We start from the raw sequence: 27,613 nt of genomic DNA on the forward strand, positions 1-27,613 counted from the left end.
CTTGGGAAGCAGAGGCAGGTGGATTTCTGTGAGTTTGAAGCCAGCCTGGTCTACATAGTGAGTTCCAGGACAGCCAGGGCCACATAAGGAGACCCTGTCTTAAAAAAACAAAACAAAACTGGATGTGATGGTACCTACCTGTAATCCCAGTTCTTCAGGAGGTGGAGGCAGGAGGATCAGGTGTTTAAGGTCATCTTTTGCTACACAGAGCTGACGTTCAGCCCAAGCTCCATGGGAACCTACATCAAAAAGAACCAACGACAAGGGGGTTTACTGTCAGAACTAGTGATGTCGCATGCACAGGAAGCCATGGTAGTATTCAGATACCCCTGCTATGTGGCTTGTTCCTACCAAGTTTCTTTAGTGTGTATATGCTGGGCAAGCTATCGGGGTGTGGGTACTGAAGCAGCCTCTTCCATCAGGGGTCTCTGTCCTAATAGAGAAATGACATGCATAAATCATCCTAAATCCCTCTCTAGTGAGGAACCAGGGAGAGGTCATACTCCATTTTGTGGCTCATGTCCTGGGCATGAAAGGATTGGCCAATGGGGAGGCAGCAGAGCAGAGTGGTGGACAGTCAATGTGGAGACAAAGCTGCGCTAGCCTTGTCTCTCCTGCTCTCTGGACCTCCCCAAGGTCAAGGTGACGCCATCCTATGCTATCCTCTTGCTTCTCTTCCCTGCTGTGTTTACTTCTCCCAACAGCCAAACCCAGGATCAAAATGAATGAGTCCCAGGCCATGGAGGCTCCTCTGAGAGTTACAGTCAAGGCTGGTGAAGAGGTGACCCTGGACTGTGAGGCCCAAGGCTCTCCAACCCCACTGGTCACCTGGACCAAGGATGCCCACCCTCTGCTGTCTGTCACCAACAGGTACACAGCCTTAGCACGTGGGGCTAGAAGGGGGCCAAGCTTGGCTCGGAGGAAGACCAGTCTCAAAGCGGTTGTGACCCAAGCAGGCTCACGTGACCTTAAAGACACTCAGGGAAGCCTCAAGGGCTTCAGCAAATATGGCTCGTGACCTAGCCCACATCTTGTACACACCACATCCTAAGCTGCAGGCTTGAGCTTGTGTGTCCCAGGTACCATGGGTCACCTTCTTTCTCATTTTCCCCGTGGCCTTTTCTTTCTGAGCTACACCAAGATGCTGAGGGTTCCTGGGGTGGGGTGATGCTCTCGGGGTCCCTGGAGTAAGAAAAGTTAGAACTAGGGTGGGTGATACATCCTGGCCAAGACCCAAGTTGACTCTACGGCTACTCTGTAGACTTGTAGCTGCATTGGTGGCTTGCCTCTGCTGCTTCTCACTGGGGATCTTGCAAGGGACTGTTGGTGGCACAGAATTTTGGCTCAGGAGGGGCTGTGGGGTGCTACTTCCAGTGAGTAAGTGTGCCTCAAATTCCTGGAGTCCTTGACCTGGGACGGGGGAGAGGCACCATAGCTCAGGCTGTGACATCAGTCCTGGCAATGGTTTTGGGACAGTTCAGACTGAGAAGGTCTCCAGCAGCCGACTCCCACCCCCACAACCCCCACGTGTCCCTCGGAACATCTGCTTGCCGAATCCTTCCAAAGCTCACAGCCGTGTGTGCCTGAATACACACGGAGCTCATAAAGCTGGCCCTGGGTGGGCTCTGCAGTGTCCTCGAACACTCCAGGGAATGAGATGATGGGGTAGAGGCACAGCGAGAGATGGGGTAGGGAGAGCCATCGCTCCCCCCGAAAGGCAAGTGTTTGCTCCTCACGGGGTGGTGGCTGTGGCCTGTTTGTTTACGGCTTGTTACTAAAGTGGGAAGCACATTCCAGATGTTCACTCCTCCACCCTGATGCGCTAATGGATCAACAGGGAGCCGTAAATCTCCCAGGGCCTTCTGAGCAATAGTGACCGTAGAGTGTGTTTCTCTTCCTTTGCCTTTACTGGCATCCTTCTAGAAGGTTCTCAGGGCTTCTCTCTGGATTTGGGGTACTCTGGGGGTTTATCTCCAGGGGTAGTCAGTGTGCCCAGGATTGGGATGAGAAGGAAAACTCAGGCCTGGGGAGGAACTATAGATGCTCCTGGTCCTGTACTGACTTGGGGAACGCAGGTGGCCGCCGGCTGCTCTCAACCGTCTTTGACATCTGTGAAGTCGACATTCTATAGATCCCACTCTCCTGTGTGATGGGTGTGGAGGCCTGGGTGTTGGAGATGGTGGAAGCTATTCGCTTTATACTTCCTGCTGCCCCTGGTCGTGAACACACTGAGGCAGCGCCAGGAGCTTTTAAATGATTGCCATCCTGGGGTCGGAAAGATGGCATAGCAGTTGAGAGCACATACTGCTCTTCTAGAGGCCCCAAGTTCAGTTCCCAGTGCCTGGATTAGGCAGCTCACAAGCTCCTGTAACTCTGGCTTCAGGGGATCAATGCCCTCTTCTGGCCCCTTTGGGCACTGCACTTGAGTGCACACCCTCTCACGGACATACACACACACACACACACACACACACAATACAATTCATTTAAAAGTTGTTTTAAATGGGACCACCCTGGGCCTACAGAGATAGGCCAGTTTGTAAACTGTTTGCATGAGAGCCTGAATTAATTCTTGGCACCCATGGAAAAGTCAGACTTGGTGTCTGGAGATGGGAACCCAGTGCTGGGGCTGAGACAGAGACTGGGAGACCCCTGGGGTTCATTAGCCACTCAAGTTAAGTCAATGGGCCGGGCTTAGTGTCAGCTGGTTCCAAAAATAAGGCAGAGAGTGACAGATGACAACGCTTACCTCTGGGCTCCACATGTGTGTGCACACATTTGCACACACACCACACACAACTCTCATCTTACCGTGCCCATTGTCTTTTGAATTGGCCCCTGACTAGCTTGTGGGAGTCCCCCGACTATGGGACAGCTCATATCTTGCACTTGTCCAGTTCAGTGGTTTTGTTTCTAGTAAATTCACAACTGTGCAGCAATCACCACGGTCAATTCTAGAGCATTTCTGCCTCTCTCTTTACCAGCTAATGACAGACAGGTGTCTGTATGTTTCTGGGCAGTCGGTTAGTGCCTCTGTTCTTTTAATTGCATTTTAAATAAGCAAGACATGTGTTTGGGGTTCTTCAGGCTTTCTTGGAGCCAAAAGCTGAGTGTGAGGCCAAAGTGTAGCAACTGACAAAGAGCATAGCCCCTGCCCCCACCCCACAGGCATTCAGCCACAAAATAGAATCTTGTAAGAGGCTCATGCTCTCTCTCCCTCTGTCCAGACCCATTCTACAAGCCAAAGGGTTCACTTCCTTCCATGAGCCGGAAGTGTCTGGCTGCCTCAGGATCCAGCAGGTCTCAGGTGGCTCCTCCTCTGTCCTCTGGTGTTCTGCCTCCCCATGCCAAGCCTGGCCTAAGGGTCTCAGCCGCAGAGTGGTTTGGCCTTGTCTCAGCATCACTGATAAACCTGTAAGAAAGGCTGGCTGGAGTTGGCGTCAGGATAAGCTGGGCCGGTATAGCCTCTTCTATCCCAGTTTGGCCCAGAGTGGTAGGCCCAGCCAGCAGGCCACCCCGGAGCTGGGTGCGGTAAATGGCGTCATACTGGGGCCACAGAGGAGGAGGAGAGAGAACCAGTGACTGGGGAGGGGGGATTAGACACACAGGGACAGTGCACACAGATGAACATACTCAGCTACACACAGAGATGACACACAAGCACATGTACACACATGTGCAGGTCAGGCCAAGTGCTTCTCCCGAGCACCTGGAAAATAATATTTTGAACTTGGGGATGTCTCCAGCACTTCCCAAATCAGAGAGATTCCAGGAGAAAGTGAGCTCCAGGGGCTGGAGAAGCCAAGAGACCCCGACTCCCACCGGAGTCCTCCTCCTTTCCGAGGGTCTCACGCATGCCACATGCTCCTATATGAATTTGGTGGGTCTGGGATTCTTTCTTGCATGGCCAAATGCCTGGTCCTTCTGGTCCACCCCTGCTGATGTGTCTGTACACTATCTCAGAGGCAATTCTGCATCCAAGCTGCCCTGGGGTGACTAAGCTCCATTCCTCTGGTGCATACACTTCCCCACCAGTTTCACTGATATAAATGGGGCTGTTGGGTGTCTCTGTTCACACGCTCCTCTCTGTCTCCTGGGTCACCTCCTTGGGGGATCAGGCCCCAGGGCAATCAGCTAAGGACAGGATTTAGGGAATGGTCTTTGGCTGTCTGCTCTCACAGTCCTGGAACTGTTGTTTCTGCGGAAGTTTCCTGGTCACCAACGCAAAAGTAAAGTAGGCTTTTCAGATAGGGACTAGCTCACACCAGCTCTGTGACAGCTCAGATTAGACACCGAAGGGCCTGGGGACTCTGCCCAGAGTAACCCAACTTGCTTGGTGAACTCAAACAAGATCCATCTCTTCCTCGGACCTCAGTCTTCCCATCTGAGATGTGAAAGGGTCCAGCGGGTGGTGATGGCCAGAGAGCATCTCTCTCCTCAACTGGGATGCTGGGTTAGGGCGTGTTGCTAGGCAACAATGTTTAATGTTTGTTTTGGGATTCTGCTTTGGAGTGGGGGCAGCTGGAAGTGCTCCTGGCTTCTACTCCTGCTCCTGAGGCGTCAAGCCAGGGACCCACACAGGGCCAGATTCCCCAATTCCAAAAGGGGAGTGGTAGCGAGGGGACACAGCAGCAACTCTAAGCTTCCAGTTGTCACAATCTCTCTTAGTTCTCTGCCCTCTCCCTAGGACCCTGCAGGACAGCCAGCCCACCCACCAATCTCTTTATGGGGCTGACTAATAAGAACCAGTGGCTGAGTACAGACGGTCCAGGGGCCTGGTGTGGGGTCTCTGCCTCCATGGAGCCTCAGAGCTGGTGCTGCTGGCCAGTCTACTAGCTCCCAAGTCTGGCTGTCAACCTACATGACCAGTGGCTGCCTTTGTTAACCGAACATCAGACCCCAAACTTTTGGTCACCACACAGTGACAGGGATACCCAATGGCAGGATCTGAGGGCCTGGTGTCACACTGTTCCCAGGTCAGCTGAGTGGCACGGATGACAGAGCTTGTCACTCTGAGCTCTGCTTTGCTAAACATGGTGATGGTGCCCGTGGGAACTCTGTCCTCAGGCCTGGCTCGGGGAGTATCAAATAAGAAGGCACCCAGCAGATGCTCTGCTGTGTAGACACATACATGAAGCACACAACAGTTGGCCGCCATTGCTGACATCAACACCAGCCTGTTAGCATCATGAGCAGCCTAAAATTTCATTATCTGACGGCCATTGTGCAGAACCCCTTTTCCCATCTCTCCCCTCCCCATCTCTCTAAAACCATCCCTCTCACTTTCCTCAGTTTCTCCAGTTCAGCTTTTCTGCCTGTGACTTTCTGATGAGGGGTTTGTGTCACTAGATTGGAAGCCTCCTCATCCTTGGCTTAGAGATGCCCTGGCCCAACGGGCATGGCTGCACACACCAGCACACAGCAGGCATATGCTGAGAAGTGTGGACCATGGGCAGGGTAGCTTCCCAGCCTTCAGTCCTACTGTGTACTCCTTCAGTAAGGTAGAAAACACTGTGGAATGACCTTTATAGCTAGAGGCCCCAAGGTGGCCCCTGTGGCAATGGAAGAGACCAGAGCAGACAAGGGCTAAGACTCTCAACAGTCCCAGAAGAGGAGCACAGGCTCTCCAGTCACCAGGAACCCAGGACACGCCCAATGAATGAATAAATAACAAATGAGCGAGCCTGGGTTCTGGAACTTTAGCCTGCTTGGGAGTGTCCGAGAAAGCTTCACAGAAGAGCTGGAACCAGTAGTGTCCAGGGCAGAGCATGGCTGTATTGAGAGTGTGGGTGAGGGGACTGTGTAAGTGAAGGAGGGATTGTGTGCGTGGACAGGGCAGCTGTAATTTGCTGCCAAATATTCATGGGCACCTACTATGTGCTAAGGATTGGGATAGAATAGGACCTGGGCACGCCTGATTCCTCCCAGAGAATGTAAGTGATCACATGTATGATAAACCCCCTAGTGGCTTTTGGGAGTTGGCTGGACAGAAGTATGGGGAACAAAGCAGGAAGGTGTGGGCTGTGGATGCTCCCCACCAGGTGCACATCCCTTCAGGTGCACATCCCTCCAGGTGTATATCCCACCAGGTGCACATCCCACCAGGTGCACATTCCTCCAGGTATACATCCCACCAGGTGTACGTCCCCCCAGGTGCACATCCCTCCAGGTGTACATCCCCCCAGGTGCACATCCCCCCAGGTGTACTTCCCACCAAGTGTACATCCCTCCAGGTGTACTTCCCACCAAGTGTACATCTCCAGGTGTACTTCCCACCAGGTGTACGTCCCTTCAGGTGTACCTTGGTCCATCTGGAGCAGATCACGAGGCTGCTATCCAACCCTCTACCTGGTTGTGGGGGAGGGCCTTTGTGAATCTCCCAACCCAGTGTTCTGTCATGTGTGTATGGCTGGCCCCGGACTGCAAGGCCCCAGCCAGATGGACATAATAAACAGGAAATTCCCCTTGAGTCCAAGTGCTCTCTTGGGTGCTGTGAGGAGCCATCTGGCTGCAGAGCCTTGAAGAAGCCCTCCTATTGATGGAACCCCTATCCCCAGCAGCTCCTGGCTTGAAGAGTTTGGCGTCTTGCACACCTCCTCCCTTCCCTGGCTGGGGCTTCCCTGCTGAGCTTCTGGGAAGGTGTAGGGAGGGCCTTGGGGGGAAGGGCAGGTGGAAGCTGCCTGGAACCCCCTTCCAGAACCTCCCAGCTATGTACAGTCAGCCCCAGGCCCAGGACACTGGTTTTACCTTTTCTCTGAGCCTTGTTGGAAGTTCAAACTGGGCCACTATAAAGATGTTGCTCTATGCAGGGTCTGGGTTGGGTCTCCCATTGGAGCCCCTGGCAGATAGGCTCCTGGTGTCACAAGCTGGCTAGAGCCATGGGAGGCCACAGAATGGGCTTGCCAGTCTAGGGCATGAAGGGAACCATCTTGGAGGAAGTGATGCCTGCATAATGGAGGAAGAGCAGGTGCATCTGGGTAGGCACAGAGCGGCAAGAGTGGGCTGAGTCTGAGCTCTGAGAGGTGTGACAGGGCCTGGGATGAGGGTGGTGAGAGAGGAGGCCAGGGTATGCCCTGCAAAGATCACTCCAGGCCAAGGCAGTGTGATTGAGTTTTGTTCCTGGAGCTTGATGCGGCCATGCCGGCTCTCAAGCAAACACCCACTCTTCCGGGCAGACCCAGGTGCCCTCGGCCTGCAAGTGTCGGCTTGCTTATCTGAATCATGGGTCCACAGTTCTTCAGTTCTTTCTTGTGATGACAATGAGCGCACCCCCCCCCCTCATGCTGACAATGTCTGCAGGAAATGACCTGTGATTGGTTATAAGAAAGACAGGGTGCTGGGGGCCTGGAACGTGGTTCAGTTGGTAGAGTGCTTGCTGCTGGCTTATATATCACCCAAAGCTGTGAACAACGCCTGCTGCATACTTGGACCAGCTAGAACGGTTCTAGGTAGGCGGCTATCACTGCGCTTTACCGATGGGTGGAGAGAGGCAAAGCCAGTGCTGACAGCCTGGGTGTGGTTGGAAACCATGCACCCTGGCAGCTGCATGGAGGGAAGTGAGGGCTCAGGGATGGCTCCCAAGGATCCTGCCAGGGGCCCTGTGATGCCATTTTGCAGGGGTGGATGCTCAGTCTCAGTAGCAAGGGGACGGGGAACCAAGCTGACACCCATCAGAAGAGCTCAGGCCAGCTCTAGGTTGACAATTGACCTTGGGGTCCTCCGCCCCTGTTCTGGACACTTGTTCCTAGGCTAGTCAGGGCCACAGGCTGCAGTCGTCATCCCTTGGAGCCAACACATATGGAGTTGACATCATGTCTGCAGGGCCCCTTGGGGTCCGTCCCAGCTGCTGGAGCCTGGCTAGGGTCCTGTAACCTTGGGAGGAGGGACCAGTAAGGTGGGCCAGATCTGAGGGAAGGTCTGCAAAGTTTCTTCTCATGGGTCTTCAAGATGTGTTTGGTCAGAAACTCCCCAAGGGGCCCGGGTTTGAGCTCAGGAGAGCCTAGGGACTCAGACATTGAGGGCTTAGGGCTGGGGGACTTTTCTCTGGAAGCGGAGGGCTCTAGCCTCCTGACAAAGATATGCTGAGGACAAGGAGCATTGCTGCCAGCCGTAGTGTGACATGGAGGAGGTTGCTGAGCCAGAGCCCCAGGGATGCAGGCTCATTTTATAGATGAGGAAATGGAAACCCGGAGAAGCAACCGTTAGTGTCCTGGGTCACACAGCTAAGCAGGCTGGGAGTGTGGCTTGAAACCCAGCCACCTCTCTACAGGTCCTACAGTGAGAGGACTTGACCTGGCTTTTTGGGCCAGGGCAGGGGCTGGAGTCAAGGCCTGAAGGTAGATGCTACCTTAGTCTAGGAAGGCTGCCTGGGGGAGGCAACTAGATCCTTGGAGGTGGATCTTCAAGCCTTTCTCTGGTCAGGGTGGAGTAAGATCTCACTGGTGGTCCTCCCTCCCATAGGTACGATCTCCTCCCATCGGGCTCCCTGCGCCTGGCCCAGACGCGGGTGGATGACAATGGCCACTATGAGTGTACAGCCAGCAACCCCGCAGGGGCCACATCTCGCCAATACACCCTCAAGGTTCAAGGTAGGGTCCCCTGGTGGCTGTCTCTCACTCCATCCATCATCTCCCTGTCCTGCTTTTCCCTCCAGGTTCTCTCAGGCTCTACAGTACCAGGCCAGCCATCCCTCTTCCTGGCTCTGGGTCTGGGGAGGCTGTTGAGGCCCACTACCAACAGCACCCAGTGGGGATCAAGAGTAGGGAGACATAGGAAGCAGTGGTTCCAAGGATCTCTCTGTTCGGTTGGAGTCACACAACTTAGGAGCCCGGCTCTAGCTTTGCAAAGGCTCACGGGGCTAAAGGCTCTTCCTGCCAGGAGAACCTTCCTTCCAAACCACTCTACTTCAGCAAGATACCTATGTCCCCATAATAGGCCCACTGATGTTTGTGGGGGCTCCTGTTTCCCAGGCACCCACTGAGATGCTGGTTCCTAGCCCACTTAGGGGGCCCCTCGAAACATTTTTAAAAAGTCATCCCATGTCCGTCACATCCCAGAGCCCCGGGGAAACCCTAAAACAGGACCAAGCATGGCCTAGTTCACCTGCTACTCTCATGGGACCCACAAGGGGAGGGTGGAAAGATAATGATCTTCCGCATTGTTGCTCGTGACTTGAAATCCATGCTCGAAGGCTGTGGGTAATGGGGAACAGCTGCGAGTACTCACTCATCTGTGTCCCCACGCTCCAGCTGGATGGCTAGACACATCATCTGTCCTCCCAACCAAGCGTCCCCAACCTTTCACAGATGCGTGCCAGCCCTGCCCGAGCCAGCATCCCATTTTACAGACAGATAGGCTGAGGCCTGGGCTGGGGGCGTGGAAAGAGAAGATTTGCCCTAGCCAATGAGAGGAAGGTGGGGGTGGAAGTGAAGCAGATACGGAAGCGGCATAGCCGAGCTTGAGTCTCAACATTGCTCCCAGCTCTCTGTGTGGCTTTAGGCCTGCTATTTGCTCTCCCTGAACCTTGAGGAGTGGGGCTGCAACAATGCCCAACCCGAGCCGTCAGAAGGGCTCAGAGCAGTGCAGACTGAGATGTGGCCAAGACGGTAGGTGTGGCACAGTGGTTGCGGCATAGACAACTCCATGCTCCTGCATCCTCCCAAGCACCTCCAGGCAGCAGGTCAGGGGCTCGGTTCCGATAGATACCTGGGCTACTCTCTGACTGTGCCTTAGAAACTGGGACAATATCAGGGTCCCTCAGCTTGCCTGATGGCCCAGAAGAGCAGTGTGGCCTGGGTTCTATGGACGCTCTTGGCCTGCACAGGCTGGGCCTTCTGGAAGCAGTCTGGACTCTCAGACCTAGGGCCGCGGTATCCACTTTCCTCCATCTGGAAGAGGAGGAAAAATCTTTATACGCCTCAGTTTCCCCATCTTCAAACTGGGTGTGACATTCTCCACCCTGCAGGAGGACTCACGGGATGGAGTGTGGGGAAATAGTTGGAAAATACACAGTCCATAGGTGTGGCTGGGGGGCCATTGGGGGGGTGCTCGCTCCAAGGGGAAACTGAGGCTCAGCTGGTGCTAAAGACCACAGTGTGGGGGAGGGAACAGAGCTGAGATTGTGTAGCTACTCTGAGCACACTACTCCGACCTGACTCAGCTGTTCTGAGTCAGTCCTGCCTCCCGGGCCTCAGTTTCCCTCTATGCCAACCAGGTGGTACTTCTCAAGGGCACAGGGTGGGTAGGGGATTAATGCATTGAGTGCATTCACGTGTCCAGGTGGAAGCTGGATTCTGCTCTTTCAGGGTGTGGGGAAGGAAGCCACATGGTCCACAGCTCTTCCTTGGGCGATGAGGAGGAGGGTCCGCCTTAGGTTTCCCCAACCCACCCCCCGGGATGATTTTGCTGCTTGCTGATATCAAGGTTGTAGCGTGGGCTGGGACTCTAAGACTCCTAACTCTGCAGCCTACCATGATATTGATGCTCATCCTTGGAACCCTTCCAGTTCCCCCTCAGGTGCAGCCCGGCCCTCGGGTCCTGAAGGTGCTGGCGGGAGAAGCCCTTGATTTGAACTGTGTGGCCGAGGGCAACCCAGAACCCCAGCTGACCTGGTTCAAGGATGGGATGGCCCTGAGGGGTGAGGGACCCCAAGGCTCTGTCCACTTCGCTGCTGTCCAGACCTCTGACGCTGGGCTGTACCTCTGTGAGGCCTCCAGCATCGCTGGCACCGACACCTGGAATCTTGAGCTCCGTGTGCTGGGTGAGTCCTCGAGCTCCCACACGGGTCCACCATACCTTCTCTCCTTCTGCCATGGCCCACACCCCTGAGATGCTCTCCTGAGGCACTGTGTAGGTTCCCTGATTTGCACAGATGACCCGTGGCTTGTGACCCTACGGGCTTTGTGCAAAGTCCCTGTGGGACTGTGGTCAGGGATCGGGTGTCTGACTCGGCTCTCTGGTTTACTACATGGACAACTCTGGCCAGATTTTCACCTGCAAGGGGATCCAGTGATATTCCACAGAATATTCCAGATCAGAACTAGCATTGTCACTGTTGGGAACTGGAAGCAAGATGCTGTCGGGAGGACACTGACATGACCCTATCACAGCTCTTGAGTTCGAGGCCCAGGTCCAGCCTCTGATGCAGGACTCTCTGGGACGCTGGGGACTGCGGTTCTGGGAGGAGGTTCGTTCTCCCCATCTCTTACTGAAAAGGATTACTAGACCTAAGGGTTATGGACTTGCCTTGCTACCTCCCACAGAGCCACCACACTGGGGGGCTGATGAGACCGAGGGCTTGCTGGAGCGAGTGGCGGGAGAGAATGCCAGTCTGCGGTGCCCTGCCCGAGGTGAGGTCGAGCCCAGGGTGGGGGCTAGGAAAGCAAGCACTGGCCTGGCTTCCAGGAATTTGATTACTTGGTGACTTCCTTGGGTTATGGGGGTTATGGAATCACACTGACAACTCTGTAGGATGGGTTTTGCCATTAGTTTCTCTTTATTAGGGTTATCTGGTCCCAGAGAGGTTAAGCAGTTTGCATAAGGACGCACAGCCAATGCGTGACTCAGTATGGTCTGGTCTGACTTCCAGTCCGCTTGTCTATGAATCCCCCATAGTCCTCAGCTGGGGCTAAGGGCAGCTCTTGGGTCCTTTTGGATTGATTGTGGGGTTACCGTATTTCCCCATACTTTCCCATAGTGGTCCCAGCAAGTCAGCCTTTACTGGGTTTTGAGATGGTAACGTGGTTGAGGATTTACTTGTCTCCTCAGGGCCAGCTGTCCAGACAGAGCCTGGCTTCGGTCCTTCCTGGAGGTTTACATTCCCTTTTGAGCCACAGTCTCCTCATTTGCATGGTGGGGGCCCTGCTGTGAGGTCTCAAGACGGGAGGTGTGAGTCAAGGCTCCCAGACCCGTACCTGGCACCCAGGAGGGGAAATAAGCTCCATACTATCCTCCAAAGACCTCACTGCCCCAGGGACCCACCTTCTTGGGCTTGTCTATGACTGGTGGGTAAAATGAGCCATCTCCATTACAGTTGGTCAGTGTCCTCACAGGCTGAGGATCTGAGGAGCAAGAGGTGGGTAAAGAAGGCAGCAGGAGCAAAGATGGCAGGAGATGGCCTCGGCAGCTCCATCTCCAGCAGCAGGGCACTTGGGAGATCCCTGAATAGCCCTAAGGAGGCAGGCAGGAGAGGGGCTCAAGAGCAGGTGGGAGCTGGGAGCCTTGATCATAGTGCCACCTAGTGTTGCACTCTAGAAACAGCAGTTAGGAACACAGTCATGGCAAGCCACCAAACCCAGCCTGCCATCAAGCTGTCCCACAGTGTTCCACACAGATCTCTCCCACATTTATCCTTGAACCATCAGAGCCAGATTTCGGCGTCACCAGCCTCACCCAAGGCCCTCGGTAATGCATCCTCTCTGGGATCGTCCACCCCAGGTTGTGTTTGGCACTTTCCCCAAGGGTACACAGTGGTGGGCATAGCACAAGAGTCTGGCACAAGGAAGCCCTTGGGATACTCAGGGACATCATCACCTCTCCTCCGTGGCTGGGGTGTGTGACCAGAGTGTGACTGCCCCAAGTTTGGTCACGCTGTGAAGGGAGGGACAGGACAGGAAGAGTCAACATCTCCCACTGCCTATGCCCAGCTCCAGAGGCAGAGTTTGGCATGCTGAGCACAGCAGGCTTGTTCATTCACGGAGTACTCAGTATGTATGGGCTGTGCTGGTAGCTGGGGTGCAGCAGGGACCAGGGAAGCCCCTGATCCATATGGGGGATGATGCTGAGCAGTAAAAGCCCAATGACAGTAGTGTTCTGTGGAATATTTCAAAGTCAGAGCTGGCAGAGAAAGGAGAGTTCAGGGCTGGCAGTAGGTATGTGGGAAGGGCCCCTAGGACCTCCCTGAGAATCAGAAAACGGGTTTTGCCCGTGTGCCTATGGATGCTCAGTATTGTATGGGGACAGGGGACATATACTGCTGATCTGAGGTGGCTGCTCCTCCTCCTCCTGGCCTGGGGGTGACACGGAGCCTGAGACCACCCACCATGAGGGTCAGCAACACGTGCAAAGGGGACGTGATGGGGCAGTGCTGGCATGGAGGGGTGGCGTGCGACATTTTTTTGGCTGATGATTCTGCATACCCTGCCAGGGACACCAAAGCCACAAATCACATGGCGGAGGGGCCCATCCTCAGAGCCTCTGAATGGCCGGGCAGATGTGGCAGTGCTGGACGAAGGGTCACTGTTCCTGTCCTCAGTGTCTCTTGCAGACAGCGGAGAGTACGAATGCCAGGCCACCAATGAGGTGGGCTCTGCGTCCAGGAGAGCCAAGCTGGTGGTCTATGGTAAGCCGAGGCCCTAGAGGTGGAGGCTGGGAACAGGCTTGTATCCGCCTCCCCCATGGAGACCCACAATGATGGCTGGGCCCCAGGACCCAGAAGCTTCCTACAAGGGATGCTGTGAATACTTGATCTCCGTCCCCAGAGACCAGGAAGGATTGGGGCTTGAGGGCTTTGCACAGGGCACCGCATTTCACCAGGTACATCTATAGGGACAGTGTAGGTGTCTGAGGTGACCTGAGATGACAGCTCAGTGAAGCACTTGCCATGTAACCGTGACAACCTGAGTTTTGTACCAGGCTTTTTCTTTTGTGCCACCAACCAGTTCCCAAATCATGACATGGAGACTTAATACTAATTACGAATGCTTGGCCTAACTTAGGCATGTTTCTGGCTAGCTCTTTTAACTTAGATTAACCTGGTTCTCCTTATCTACCTTTTGCCCTGGGGATTATTCCCTTTCTTTCTTCCGTATATCTTACTGCTTCCCTATGACCAGCTGGCTGGCATCAGCCTCACTTCTTGTCCCAGGCATGTCCCTCATTCTCTCCTCCTTCTTTTGCTCTTCCTGTTCTTTCTGAACATAGATTTCTCCTCCTATTTATTCTCTCTGCCTGCTAGCCCCGCCTATCCTTCTCCTGCCTAGGTATTGCCACTCAGCTCTTTATAAGATCAGTCAGGTGCCTTAGGCAGCAAGGGGAGACAGGTGCAACACATCTTTACATAATTAAACAAACGCAGCACGAACAAAGTAACACACTCTCACACTGTTAAAGTAATAAACAAATGTAACTCATCTTTGTCCAGCTAAAATAATACCTCACAACAGAGTCTGAGCTCCAGGACCCATGTAAAATGCTGGGCACTGCAGTGCCCCTGTTCTGGGGAAAGATAGGAGATGCCCAGGAACTGGACAGCCAGGCTACTCTATGTTGTATGATCCTAATCCCAGGGAGTGATCCTGTCACACAGAAGGTAGGTGGCACCTGAAGAATGACATCCCTGATTGTTCTCTGTCCTTCACACGCGTGTGCACACGCACACACACACTCATACATAAACGCACACAAAGTTAGTAAATAAAATAAAATAAACATGCATGACAGCGTGTAGAGCTCTGGCCCACCCCATGAGCTGAGGCTCGTGTACCATCCATCTTTCACCAGCAACAAGCGTTCCTACTCCTGCAGCCAGGGAGCCCAGGGCAGAGTTAGCCCCTGTCCACAAGGACAGGACAAGCTGGGAGCACTCCCTGCTGCTGCTGGGATGAGCTGGCCCTCTCAGTCTGAAATGCAAACTTGTTCCCAGTCTGCTGTAGAATGACTTCCCTGAGAGGATGCCTATAGACACATGGAGGCCAAACTTAGTGAGCCTCACTTGGGGCTTCCCTGGTGTAACACCTGGTCGCAGGGAGAACTGGATGTGTCAGAGTACATATATGTTCCCAGTGGGGGAGGGGCTGTTCTGGTCCCTTGGTGAAGCCTCTGTGACCACGTGAGGTATGTAGTGCCCTTGTGGTCAGATGAGGCACCAACACAGATGAAAGACGGTGGATCCTTGGGGGTCTCAGTGGCAGGCTGATAACAGACTTGAGGACTTGGGGTGGAGTGGGACATGGGTGGCCTGTTCTAGCTGACAAGCTCGGCCAAAGTGGGAGCTGTCCTTCTGCTTCTCCTTGCTCCCCAAGTACCCCCCAGCATCCGGGAAGAGGGGCACATGACCAACGTGTCGGGTCTGGCTGGGCAGCCTCTAACACTGGAGTGTGACGCAAATGGCTTTCCAGTCCCGGAGGTGGTGTGGCTCAAGGATGGACATTTGGTGGGTATATCCAGGGGAGGTTGGGATGGGGGGGTTCTGTGTGTGCTCAGGGAGATGGCATAGGGAGGTATGTGACATGTCTTTGGGGATGCCTGGGTTCAGGGGCAGGGGGAACTGGACTCTGGTCACCACAGCTCCACTGGCCTCTGTTCCCTCCTTGCTCATATTCCCTCCCTCTGGACTCTTGTCCTCAGATCCCAGAGGCAGGTGACCATCACCTCCTGGATGGTGCCCGCTCCCTCTACTTCCCCAGGATCCAGGAGAGTGATTCTGGCCTCTATACCTGCCGGGCTGAAAACCAGGCCGGGAGCTCTCAGAGGGACTTCAGTCTTGCTGTGTTCAGTGAGTGAGGACCATGTCCCACACTCCCAAACATGTGTCAGGGGACAGCAAGGGTCACAAAGGGGCCATCACAGACCTAGACCATCTCCTTAGGAGCCTACAGAGCTCACCACTCAGAGGACAGTCACGTGGTTAAGGGCAGTGACTCCCATGTAGTTTCAGTTGCTGAAAAATCTGACAAAAGCAACTTAAGGGTGAAGGGTTTATCTGGGCCATAGTTTAAATGTCGGACTGCCATGGCAATGGGGTGTCACAGCCACCATGATGGGGTGTCACAGCCATGACAATAGGGTGTCACAGCCACCATGATGGGGTGTCACAGTCACGGGAGCCTGAAGTGGCTGGTCTGTCACATCCACAGTAGGGAAGCAGAGAGATGAATGTTGGCACTCAGATTTCTACTTGATATGTAATCCAGGACCCCAGCTTGTGGGAGGTGGCATTTACATTTAGGAAGTGTCTTCCTACTTCAATTAACCCAGTCCAGAAAATCCCTCACAGACACAGTCAGATTAGTTTCCAAGTCTCTTGTTCTAAATCTCTTCTAGTCGGCAAGATTTACCATCACACGTGTGCCCCACAGTGGCAGTCCAGGCTGCTGCTAACTTAGGGGCTGGGCTCATCCAGCAATGTCTGGGGAGCTTCTCGGGTGGGTAGGGTGTACAGGCCAGGGGACCATCATGAGAAAGGTCCTGTGGTCAGTCAGGGGTGTGGAGGCTGAGCCATCCCTCTTCTATCTCCCTTCCTACCCCTAGTCCCTCCTTCCTTGCTGGGAGCTGGGACTGCTCAGGAGGTGCTGGGCCTGGCTGGTGCTGATGTGGAACTGGAGTGTCAGACCTCAGGGGTCCCCACACCCCAGGTGGAGTGGACCAAGGATGGGCAGTGAGTGACCCTCTCAATGGATTATGTGGGTGCTGGGGACGGGGTTGGAGAAGCCTGAAATTGTCCAATGGGTGTGACATGTGCTACCCAGCATTGGGTGGAGGGCAGCGTCGTGTCTCTCACCCATGGGTGGTTGCCAGGAGACCCCGTTCTCACCTTGGTAACATCTTGCCTTGGCCCTGTCAATTCTTTAATTTCCCTCATTCTGGGGATGAGAGGCCCGTGGAAAAGCTGCGTAGTGTACATCTAACTATTTAAAAGCAGCTATTGAGTTCACAGCACTGCGCAGCTGTGCCACCATCTAATTCCAGAACATTCAGCATCCACCAAACCCAAAAATATTCTCCTGAGCCGAGTCAGCTGATGCGTGCATAGCCGTGCAGTCTGGCCCCTTCATTTAGCAGAACGGTTGGGAGAGGCGCTCTCTTTGCAGTCAGTGTCAAAGACTCATTTCTTTTCAAGGCTGAGTGCTAAGCCACAGAATGGGAGGCCCACACCCTGTTCCTCCTCTCATGGGCACCCAGGGAGTGCCGTTCTTATCTCAAGCTATGTCCATTTGAGCAGCTGCCCCGCAGACACCCTGGCCTGATCAATGGCTTCTCTCCAGGCCCATCCTTCCAGGGGACCCTCACACCCTGCTCCAGGAGGATGGCCAGGTTCTCAGAATTACCAACAGTCACCTGGGTGATGAAGGGCAGTACCAGTGTGTGGCCTTCAGTCCAGCCGGCCAGCAGGCCAAGGACTTTCAGCTCAGCATCCACTGTGAGTTCAGTGCCTCCCGGCCCCTCCCACTGCTACCTGGGAAGGGGAGCAAGGGCATTAGCAGGAGCCAAGGGCACGCGGTCCCATATTTCCCCAAACTATCACTTCACATCCTCACCACTTCTGCTGCGTGTCGAATGATGGTTTCTTTGGCTTTCTTTACTTCAGTTGTTCTTGTTTACATTGGAAGTGATAAAAGGCAATTTAGTATCTCAAGTATAAGTGGGAAGCCAGTATAGGATGCATTCAATGAAGGAACAGGAAAAACTGGTACAGCCAGGGCCCGGGGCATGGCTCAGTGGGTAAATCCCTTGCCTGGCATGTAGAAAGCCCTCAGCACTGCAGAACTGCACCAACAAACATCCAAAGAGTTGATTTTCCTGGTAGCTCAGTAGTGGGCACAGCCTACACCCATGCCCTGTGCTAACAGCGGGAGCTGAGGGCTTGGGGAGAAGGCTCACCTGGTAAATTCCCAGCACATGTGTAAAAATCTAAACATGGTGGCCGCGTGCCTGTGCTGCGTGGCCCTCCAAGATGGTCACCTCACCTGGACAGACACTGGGGAGCACTGGGGAGGCTGAGACTCTTGGGGCTCTCTGGCCAGCTAGTCTAGCAGAACTGTTGAGTTCCAGATTCAGTGTCGCAGAGAGTAAGGGGCAGAGTCTAATAGAGGAAGACACCAGATGTCAACCTCTGACCTTTGTGTGTGTGTGTGCACCCACGTGCACATGTTCACACCCATAAGAACATGTGTGTGTGCGCATGCGCGTGCGTGCGGGCGGACTACATCTCCACATCACCATGCCCAAATAAACAAATAGAATAAATTTTAAAATGAGAGTTGAGTAGAAAGGGACAGACAGGTTGTGACACAGTGGCCTCAGACGGAGCCTCTTGTCACTGCCCTCAGGAGACAGCGTTAGGAGGGCGTGGTTCTGGGAGGCAGGGTGATGTCACACTGTATCCATGTGCCTCGGTCATTGACCTGGGTGCCAGTTGTGAGTGCCCTGCCCTAGGGGAAGCCCTGATCAAGTTCCTCCACAGATGGGGACCCCGAGGCCCAGAGAGGGGACAGGACCTACCCCAGGTCATACAGTGAGTTAGAGGAACTGGGGCTCCAGAGCCCCAGCCTGTGGTCCTCTCCCCGCCTGCACCGTCCCCACCCCTAGTGACTGGGTCTGCTTCCCACACTGGCATGTCCCTGAACTGGCCTCTTCTGTTTGCGTCTCAGACCCTTCCCCTCTCCCTCATGCCTGCCAGTCCTTACGGCCTGTGATGTGTGCATGCGGTTCAAGGGACACCAGAGACTGACTCAATTTGTGACCACCACATGCTCCTCTCTGTCCCCAGCACCTCCCACTATCTGGGGCTCTAATGAGACAGGTGAGGTGACCGTCCTGGAGGGCCACACGGCACAGCTCCTCTGTGAGGCCCGAGGAATGCCAGCCCCTGACATCATCTGGCACAAGGATGGAACCCTGCTGGCCCCCAGCTCCGAAGTCATTTACAGCAAGGGTGGCCGTCAGCTGCAGCTGGTGAAGGCCCAGCATTCTGATGCTGGCCTCTATACTTGCCAAGCCAGCAATCCTGCAGGGGTCACCAAGAAATCCACCAGGCTGGAGGTTTATGGTAAGCAACCAGGGGGCTTGCAGCAGTGGGCAGCTGGTGTGGGAAGTGTGAGGTGACTTCTGCCTGCCTCTGAAGGTCAGTGAGAGAGGTAGCCACTTGGAGTGTGCGAAGGCAAATGGGTGATTCAAGGGCAGGGTTCATTTGGGCCTGCTGCCTTTTCTTTCCTGCGCAGATGAGGAAACTGAGGCTGGAGGCAGGGCCTGGGTAGGAGTCCTGCAGAGTCTAGCTCCTCCTGGAAGACTGTGAAACCCCACTCCTCACTAAATTTCCCAGGGTGGCATGAAGATCCCCACTTTAACTGTGTGTAGCTTAGGGCTTAGAGGGAGGTCCAGGGCCTGTGGCTGACATGCAGTAGAACCAGCTACCAAAGTATTTTTGACCTCTTGTGTTCCCATGGGATGGAGAAGCTTGCCCAATCACACCTCAGGGATGCATGGGCCCTGTCCCTCCCTGGGAGGTCTGACGTCACATCTATGAATTTGCAATCCTGAAGAGTGGGCTCAGAAAAAATGGAAGAGCCCTCACCAGGCATTGGTGACACACACCTTTAATCTCAGCACTCGGGAGGCAGAGGCAGGTGAATCTCTGTGAGTTTGAGGCTAGCCTGGTCTACAGAGTGAGTTTCAGGACAGCCAGGGCTGTTACACAGTGAAACAATGTTTCAAAACACTGTCTCTGCCTCTGGGTCAGGCAAAGCAGGGTGCTCTGAGGAGTCCGGAAACAGTCTGAGGGTCAGCAGGAGTCATTTGTCCCTTGGTAAAGAGTCGCCAAAGGCGGTCTGATCACATAGGTACAGAGGGCTTGGGTGCCGGAGTCTGGAGGCGATGAGCTGAGGAAAGGGTGGGCCCACGGTAGCACCTGCCACCAGGGACTCCCAAGGGGCTCTGACACCTCTGGAATAGAATAAAAAGTGCATGCCTATTACCTTTTCCCAGAGCCTCAGAACCCTAGTAAGGTTTTAAGTTCATGATGGCATAGTATTACCTGGTGGCCATTCTATCGACTCTACAACTCAGAGCCTGAGGGACACGTTCCCCACACCCCTTGGGCTTGGCCGCCATGATCTCTGAAAAACTTCAAATGTCAGGAGTCCCAAAGTCATACCTCGTGGCTCAGATCTGCCTTAGCCATCTGCTGTCTCACTCTAGGGGTGAGAAAACTCCCAAAGGTAGCGGCCTCGTCTGGAGTCCTGGAGATCCGTCCCTGTTCAAGAGACAGGCTGGTGTTCTCCTGGTGACAAGCTTTCTGGGTGATAGCAGGAACAGAAGAGATACAAACAAGGGCTGTGGAGGGGACTCAGGGCCTGAGAGATGAGACTCTTCCAGTGAGGGTCTGAGAGAGCATGGGTAGAAGAAACTGTGTCCAGCCAATAGGAGGAGGCTGGGGAGCCTGGCTGTAACTGTTGATCCTCGAGACGGCCCTGTCTCTTCCACAGTTTCACCTACCATCGAGGGTGCTGATGGAGGGCCATACCTGGTGCAGGCCATGGCTGGGAGGCCCGTGGCACTGGAGTGTGTGAGCAGAGGCCATCCACCCCCTACCATCTCCTGGCAGCACGAAGGGCTGCCAGTGATGGACAGCAACGGAACATGGCTGGAGGCAGGCGGTGCCCTGCAGCTGGAAAACCCAGGCGAGGCATCCAGTGGTCTCTACAGCTGTGTGGCCAGCAGCCCTGCCGGAGAGGCTGTACTGCAGTACTCCGTGGAGGTTCAGGGTGAGCCAGCTGCGAAGAGGTCTCCTCCCACGCCCACTCCATGCTTAGTCCCAGAGGAGGTGGAGGGTGGCAGGGAAGTCGTATGTACCCTCTTTCTGTGTGCCATGGGTGGTGGACAATGAGACCTGGGAACACGTGGTGGGAGAGACAAGGTTGAGCTTCGGGGTCCTGATCTTCACACTTACCCACGGCCCAGGACTGGCCTCTCCGGGAAGGATGACGCTCCGTCTTCTGTCCACAGAATGGGCATGGTCCAGGGCCTGTGAGACCTGAAGCTGGGAGTGGGTGAGAGTCCTGCTCTGCAGACACTCAGTTCCTCCTTCCCAGACATGACTCTGTGGACAAAAGACAGAGAGCAGACTACAAGGTAGACAGGACTCCAGGCCACTGAGGACAGACATGAAATAAACGGTCTCTGGGGAGGCCATAGAGGCCCCTCTTATCTTTACTGTTCCTGGAAGGTCTCCTGGGGAGCATTTGAGGGGAACTAAAAGGCACTGGGGCCTTGGCAGAACTTAAGGCCAGGATGAGCTGCAGCCATTCAACAGCGTGTCCTGCCCACAGTGCCTCCACAGCTGCTGGTGGCTGAAGGCAAGGGTCAGGTGACTGCCGTCGTGGGTCAGTCTTTGGATCTTCCGTGCCAGGCATCAGGTTCTCCAGTGCCTACCATCCAGTATGTGTGAAACTGGCCGGGGTGGGGACAGGCAAAATGTGGGCTGTGGTGAAGGGAGGGTGACAGGGAAGCCATTCAGGGGCGTAAACACGGTCATGAACCCATGGGAGGGAGGCCGCAAGGTGACTTGACCCCCTCTCCATCCATCAGGTGGCTGCAGAATGGCCGCCCAGCCGAGGATCTGGCTGGAGTGCAGCTGGTCTCCCAGGGGACTATATTGCACATCAGCCGTGTGGAGCAGGCTCACTCAGGCCTCTTTGCCTGCCAGGCCACCAATGAGGCAGGGACATCTGGGGCCGAGGTGGAGGTCTCTGTGCATGGTGAGCGGGTCCCTGGAGTGGGGACTCTGAGGCAGTGGGCGACCTGAGACGGTGGGGGTGGTAGAGCTGGAGGCCATGGCAGACTGGGAATGGCATGGGTCCTGTCTCCTCTGTGTAGACTTCTAGGCTGGACTTCCAAAGACGTGGGTGGGAGAGGCTTGTCTCAGCTGCCTATCACACTTGCTGTCTAGCTGTCTGGGGACTTCCCAGCCTCCGGCCTCCACTCTCATCCGGCTGGGCACATCTAACTTTATTTAAATCTTTAATAAGTGTCACTGTCCTGCCTCAGAGTCTGCCTAGCTCCTCCTTGTCTTTCAGGTCTGCCCTTCCCTCCAGGAAGCCTTCTTGATTCTACCACATGTTTGGGCCTCACTGTTCAGTCTCTCGTGGCTACTGCCGACCACTCCACTTCTCTGGAGTGACTTAACTGTCCCTCTCCATGCCAGCTCTATGGCTCTGGGACCTCCAAAAGGGCAGCATGGTGGTCTCCTTTATTTTTTTTATGTGGGGCCTACAGCTGTTTTGGTCATAGAATGGACTAAACACTCTTGTGGACACACACGATAGGTGGATAGGTGCATAGAATGGATAACTGGATGGATGGCTGATTGGATGTACGGATAGGCAGTTATGTTAGGTGGTCGGCAAGATGGATGGATGGATGTATCAATGGATGTGTGGTAAGATGAATGAATGGATGGGTGGATGGATGGATGGTATGTGGATAGATGGATGTGTGTGGATAGATGGATGTGTGTGGATGGATGGATGGATGGATGGATGGATGGTGCGTGGATAAATGGATGTGTGTGGATAGATGGATGTGTGTGGATGGATAGATGGAGGGTGCGTGGATAGATGGATGTGTGTGGATAGATGGATGGTGTGTGGATAGATGGATGTATGTGGATAGATGGATGGATGGATGGATGGATGGATGGATGGATGGATGGATGGATGAATGGATGGATGGTGTGTGGATAGATGGATGTATGTGGATAGATTGATGTGTGTGAATAGATGGATGTGTGTGGATAGATGGATGGTGTGTGGATAGATGGATGTGTGTGGATGGATGGATGGGTGGGTGGGTGGATGGATGGAGGGTGCGTGGATAGATGGATGTGAGGATGGATGGGTGGGTGAATGGATGGATAGTGTGTGGATGGATGTGTGTGGATGGATGGATGGATGGATGGATGGATGGATGGATGGATGGGTGGATGGGTGGAGGGTGCGTGGATAGATGAATGTGAGGATGTGTGGATGAATGGATGGATGGATGGGTGGATGGATGGATGTGAGGATGTATGGATGTATGGATGTATGGATGGATGGATGGATGGATGGATGGAGTGTGGATAGATGGATGTGGGGGGGTAGGTGGATGGGTGGATATGTGGTTGGATGAATGGGTGGGTGGATGGTTGCATGGATGTATGGATGGATGCATGGATGGATGCATGGATGGATGTGTAGATGGACCTGTGGATGCATGGATTGGAAGAACTTGCAAAGGGAAAGCACTGTTATGTTGGCTTTCTGTGGAGAGCCCCTTCCCTTACCCAGGTGTTTGGGGAACAGGGATTCTAGAGGCCATTCCTTTGGCTAGGCCTTCGAAGCTACACCTTCCCTTGTAGCCATTTAAGAAACTACTGGGTGCCCATCACAGAACTCTTGAGCTTGACTCGAGCTTTCTCCATCTTTCCTGCCCAGAGCTCCCCTCAGTGCACATCATGGGTGGTGAGAACCTCACAGCCCCTTTCCTGCAGCCTGTGACCCTCCAGTGTGTCGGTACCGGAGTGCCTACCCCGAGCCTCCGCTGGTGGAAGGATGGTGTGGCCATGGCAACCTCAGGAGGCAGACTTCAGGTACAGTTAGAGACCCAGGACTGGCTGTCAAAGAGCAACTCCACAGAGGACCTGGAGCCCCTGAGCTGCCTTTGCAGACGGTGGACATCAGAGCCCCTTGGCATATACACACTGAATAGCCCGTGGGTGCTATGCCTGGGGAATAGAGGGGTCCCTTAGCCCAGTCCAGGCCCTGGAAGCTTAGCTACTAGAGGAAAAAGACAGAGGTGATATAATGGAAATTGAGAGGAGCCTGGGAATGTGGGTGCGGGGCCCACGGCTCCCTTGCAAGGCTTACACTTGCCTGCGGGGGCTATTCTCACATCCTACCCTCTTTCTGACTGGGGCCTGGTCCTAAACCCTATGGCTTCCTCTCATCCCAGACCTTTCTCCCCCAGATTGAGAAGGCAGACCTGAGAGATGAAGGTGTCTACACGTGTGCGGCCACCAACCTGGCAGGGGAGAGCAAGAAGAATGTAACACTAAGGGTTCTGGGTGAGAGCTACAGCTTGATTGGGGTCCAAAGCCTGGGGTCACTGGTGACACCTCAAGGGACCTTGGTACCAGGAGTGAAAGTTTTAGATTCACAGCTGTGTGCTTAACCTTGCAAAGGGTAGACAGTGCCAAGACAAAGCAGTGGTCATAGCTGGTGGACCCTGAAGTGTTTTCAGTGGTCACCTTGCCCACATTAATGGCTCCCTTGCTGGCTGGATTTGTGTTTGGGAGCTCATATGTGTCCCTGGCAGCATGGACAAGCCCCGCTGGGCTACTCTAGGACTGCCTGAGGTTCCAACTTCTACTGTGCCAGCTTTGGCTCCTCCATGGGGCTAAGGGTTGGGGGCAGCCCTTGCTCTGGTTTGGGGCTTTTATAAGGACAATCTCCTTGGTCCATGGATGTGAGCTTGTCATCAGAACTCTTTAGGAGAAGTGAGAAAAGACAAAAGAATGGGATTGGGGCTGCCCAGAGCCCACACCCTGTAAGAGTGGTTTCTCCTTGTAACCCCCTAGTGCCCCCTAACATTGAGCCTGGTCCAGTCAACAAGGCAGTTCTGGAAAATGCCTCAGTGACCTTGGAATGCCTGGCTTCAGGTGTGCCCCCTCCAGGTAAGACCCCTCCCTTTGGCCAGAAGTCCGCTCTAGCCAGTCCTAATCCCCTGTGGAAGGGGCTGCAAGTGCCCAGAGCTTTGTATGCAGGTCAGGAACAAACCTGTATGAGTTCTGTTCAGAGAGTCTAGCATCCCTGGACTGGTACAAGCTTCAGATGAAGAATAGTATCCCCTCCAGCTGTTCCTCCCAAACCATATGGAAGAAAAGAACCAGGCACTTGGGTGAATCATACGAGTGCCCACATCCAGGCTAGGGTGGGACTTATCTGTGTGCCAGGAGGGAGGCCCATTTCCTGTACCCTCATGAGCTAGGTACAGTCACTTGCTTTGCGTTTGTGAGCCCAGGAAGTACTTATCTCCTGTGGAGCCCCTGGGTAGATATAGTGGGCCCTGACTGGAGGTAAGAAAGCCCAAGGTACAGTGATCCATCCTTACCTTTGAGGCTGCTGTTGAGGGTACTTGCCTTCTATGCCAGGGGTTCTCAACCTGAGGGTTACAACGTCTTTGTGGGTCCATCACATATCCGGTATCCTGCATATCAGATATTTACATTATGATTCATAACAGTAGCAAAGTTATGGTTATGAAGTAGCAATGAAAATAATTGTATGGTTAGCATCACCACAACATGAGGAGCTGTCCTAAAGGGTGGCAGCTTTAGGAAGGTTGAGAACCACTGTTCTTTGTTCTCCTAGGTGAGGGTGGCTATGGGAAAGAGGAGAGGTCTTGGCTGGCTTTGGTTCTCCCTTACTTGTAGTAAGAAAGCTGCTTGTTCTTTTTCTGGCCGCCCAGACTCCCAAAATAACCACACAGAATCTGTATTAATTAAATCACTGCTTGGCCTATTAGCTCTAACTTCTGATTGGCTAGCTTTTACATCTTTACTTAACCCATTTCCATTATTTTATATTTTACATGAGGCTCGTGGCCTACCAGCAAGGTTCCAGCCATGTCTGTCTCTGGTGGTGGCTCCTGGCGTCTCACTGACTCCACCTTCTTTTTCCCAGCATTAAGTTTAGTTTGCCCCCCCGCCAACCTAGCTCTGCTCTACCCTATCACAGGCCCAAAACAGCCTCTTTATTAACCAATGGTATTCACAGCATACAGAGGGTAATCACATATCACCACCCCTTTTCTGTTTAAATAAAAAGGAAGGCTTTAACTTTAACATAGTAAAATTACATATTACAAAATGGGTATCAAGCAAGAATTATAGTTAGAATATTTATATCTACTTTATCTTTTATCATAACTAAGGAAAGTTATAATTATCTATTCTTCAACTCCATCAAAGACTCCAGAAGAATGTAATATTACCTAAGTAAACAGGAAGCACATTGTAAACAAGTTCCAAAACTCTAGAATTGACAGAGACATCTCACTACCTGGATAGCCACCCAAAGTTCTTTTGTATCTTTGGAGCATCCATCTTCAGCCTACAGACCCGTAATATCCAAGACTTTTCCACAAAGCAAGGAATTTCAAAGACAGTTCCACCTATATTAGCAGTTTGTCAGTCACTTTTTTCTGTGTCTTGCAGAGTGTATGGCAGACATTCTGAAGTAGGAACCCCAAAGTACCATCTCACCTTTAGGGAAGTTCAGCAGTCATGGGTCCTGCATGTCAAGTTCACATAGCATAACATCAAGCAGTCCAGGCAAGAGCAGTTTCTTGCCCAGATGACTAGCAAAATCCATAAGGAGCCTCTTTGGTGCCTGTAGTAGGGAGCTGCGGGCCTCTTCCCACAGCCCGGCTCATGGTTGCCTGGCTAGCTTATGCCCCAAAATAAAGACACACAAACTCTATTCTTTTAAACACTGCTTGGCCCATTTCTGTTCATGTATGTAGCACCCCAAGGAGCGCTTACCAGGAAGATTCTGGCCTACGTCCATCCTGGGTCAGAGCTTCATCGCGTCTGCTCTGGAGAGGAGAGCATGGCGTCTGTCTCTGAGAGGAGCTGCCTTGCATCTGAGCTCACTTCCTCTTCCTCCCAGCATTCTATTCTGTTTACTCCACCTATCTAAATTCTGCCCTATCAGATGGGCCAAGGCAGTTTCTTTATTAGCCAATTACCTTCCTCCATCATTTCCCCTTTTTCTGTTTAAACAAAAAGGAAAGGCTCTAACATAGCAAAATTACATATAGCAAAACAGTTATCAAGTAAGAATTACAGTTACAATATTTACATCTATTTTATCTTTATCATAACTAAAGAAAACTATAACTATTCTTCAACTCTACCAAAGACTCCAGAAGGATATAATATTACCTAAGCAAACAAGAAATAAGCAACTTCTAAACTCTAGAAATGACAGAGACATCTCGCTGCCTTGACAGTCACCCAAAGTTTCTCTGTTGGGGCATCCATCTTCGGCCTAAAGGCCCATAGTTTCCAGCACACATTTCCATGAAGCAGGAAATTTCAAAGTCAGTTCAGTCACTATCTGCTGTGTCCTGCAGAATGTCTCGCAGACTCCTTCATGAATCAGGAACCCCGAAAGATCATCTCACCTTTAGGCAAGTTCAGTAGTCCTCTCTCTGTGGGTTCTCTGTGTCCAGTTTATGCAACAGTCCAGGCAAGAGCAATTTCTTGCCCAAATGGCTATCAAACTCCATAAGGTGCCTCTTCGATGCCCATCTTCTGCTTGAAGTAGATTGGTGCTGCCAGGAGCAGAGTGTCTCATTGTCATGAAAAACCCTAAGTTATTAAAACATTTAAAATACCATATTCTCTAGCCTTTGAAAGATATGATGAATGCCTATCTGAAATATATGCATGCACATCTAGAAAATCTAACATGACTACAAACTTGACTATTATTGATAATTATCCATTAACAACCTATATACATTACATTTTTAAGTGAACTACACAATCACAATACCTTAATATCAGAAATACATATACATATAATAAAATTGACCTTAAATTAATATCAGTAAACCAAGATTCATATCAATGCAAATTATTCACATCTATATCATCCCCTCTTTAAATGTAAAAGAACATTTATGAACAATATATGGGAACATGGGCGCAGTTATTTCTCTCCAAACTGCTTCCTGCTGAATGGGGGCGCTGTTATTCGGGTCTTTTATGGGATAACCTGTCTGCTAGGTTCATCTCAGTTGGCAGTTGAGCAAAGTAATTTTTTGAAGGTGTTCACAGCAACCCTTCAGGAGG

General features: G+C 53.0%; 1 protein-coding gene across 1 annotated transcript in view; it reads left to right on the forward strand.

The window, feature by feature from the left end:
• Positions 1-27,613, forward strand: part of Hmcn2 (hemicentin 2) — a 162,110-nt gene that overhangs the window by 60,316 nt on the left and 74,181 nt on the right. The window contains 16 exon segments of the mRNA XM_057755127.1: positions 705-870; positions 8,461-8,588; positions 10,505-10,759; positions 11,262-11,348; positions 13,145-13,339; positions 15,021-15,151; positions 15,346-15,493; positions 16,249-16,375; positions 16,983-17,137; positions 18,488-18,766; positions 20,202-20,480; positions 21,045-21,153; positions 21,304-21,473; positions 23,190-23,344; positions 23,722-23,818; positions 24,332-24,427. Coding sequence (XP_057611110.1) covers positions 705-870; positions 8,461-8,588; positions 10,505-10,759; positions 11,262-11,348; positions 13,145-13,339; positions 15,021-15,151; positions 15,346-15,493; positions 16,249-16,375; positions 16,983-17,137; positions 18,488-18,766; positions 20,202-20,480; positions 21,045-21,153; positions 21,304-21,473; positions 23,190-23,344; positions 23,722-23,818; positions 24,332-24,427 — 2,577 coding nt within the window.

Source organism: Chionomys nivalis, chromosome 22 (genome assembly GCF_950005125.1).
Source record: "Chionomys nivalis chromosome 22, mChiNiv1.1, whole genome shotgun sequence".
In the NCBI taxonomy this organism is placed as follows: Eukaryota; Metazoa; Chordata; class Mammalia; order Rodentia; family Cricetidae; genus Chionomys; species Chionomys nivalis.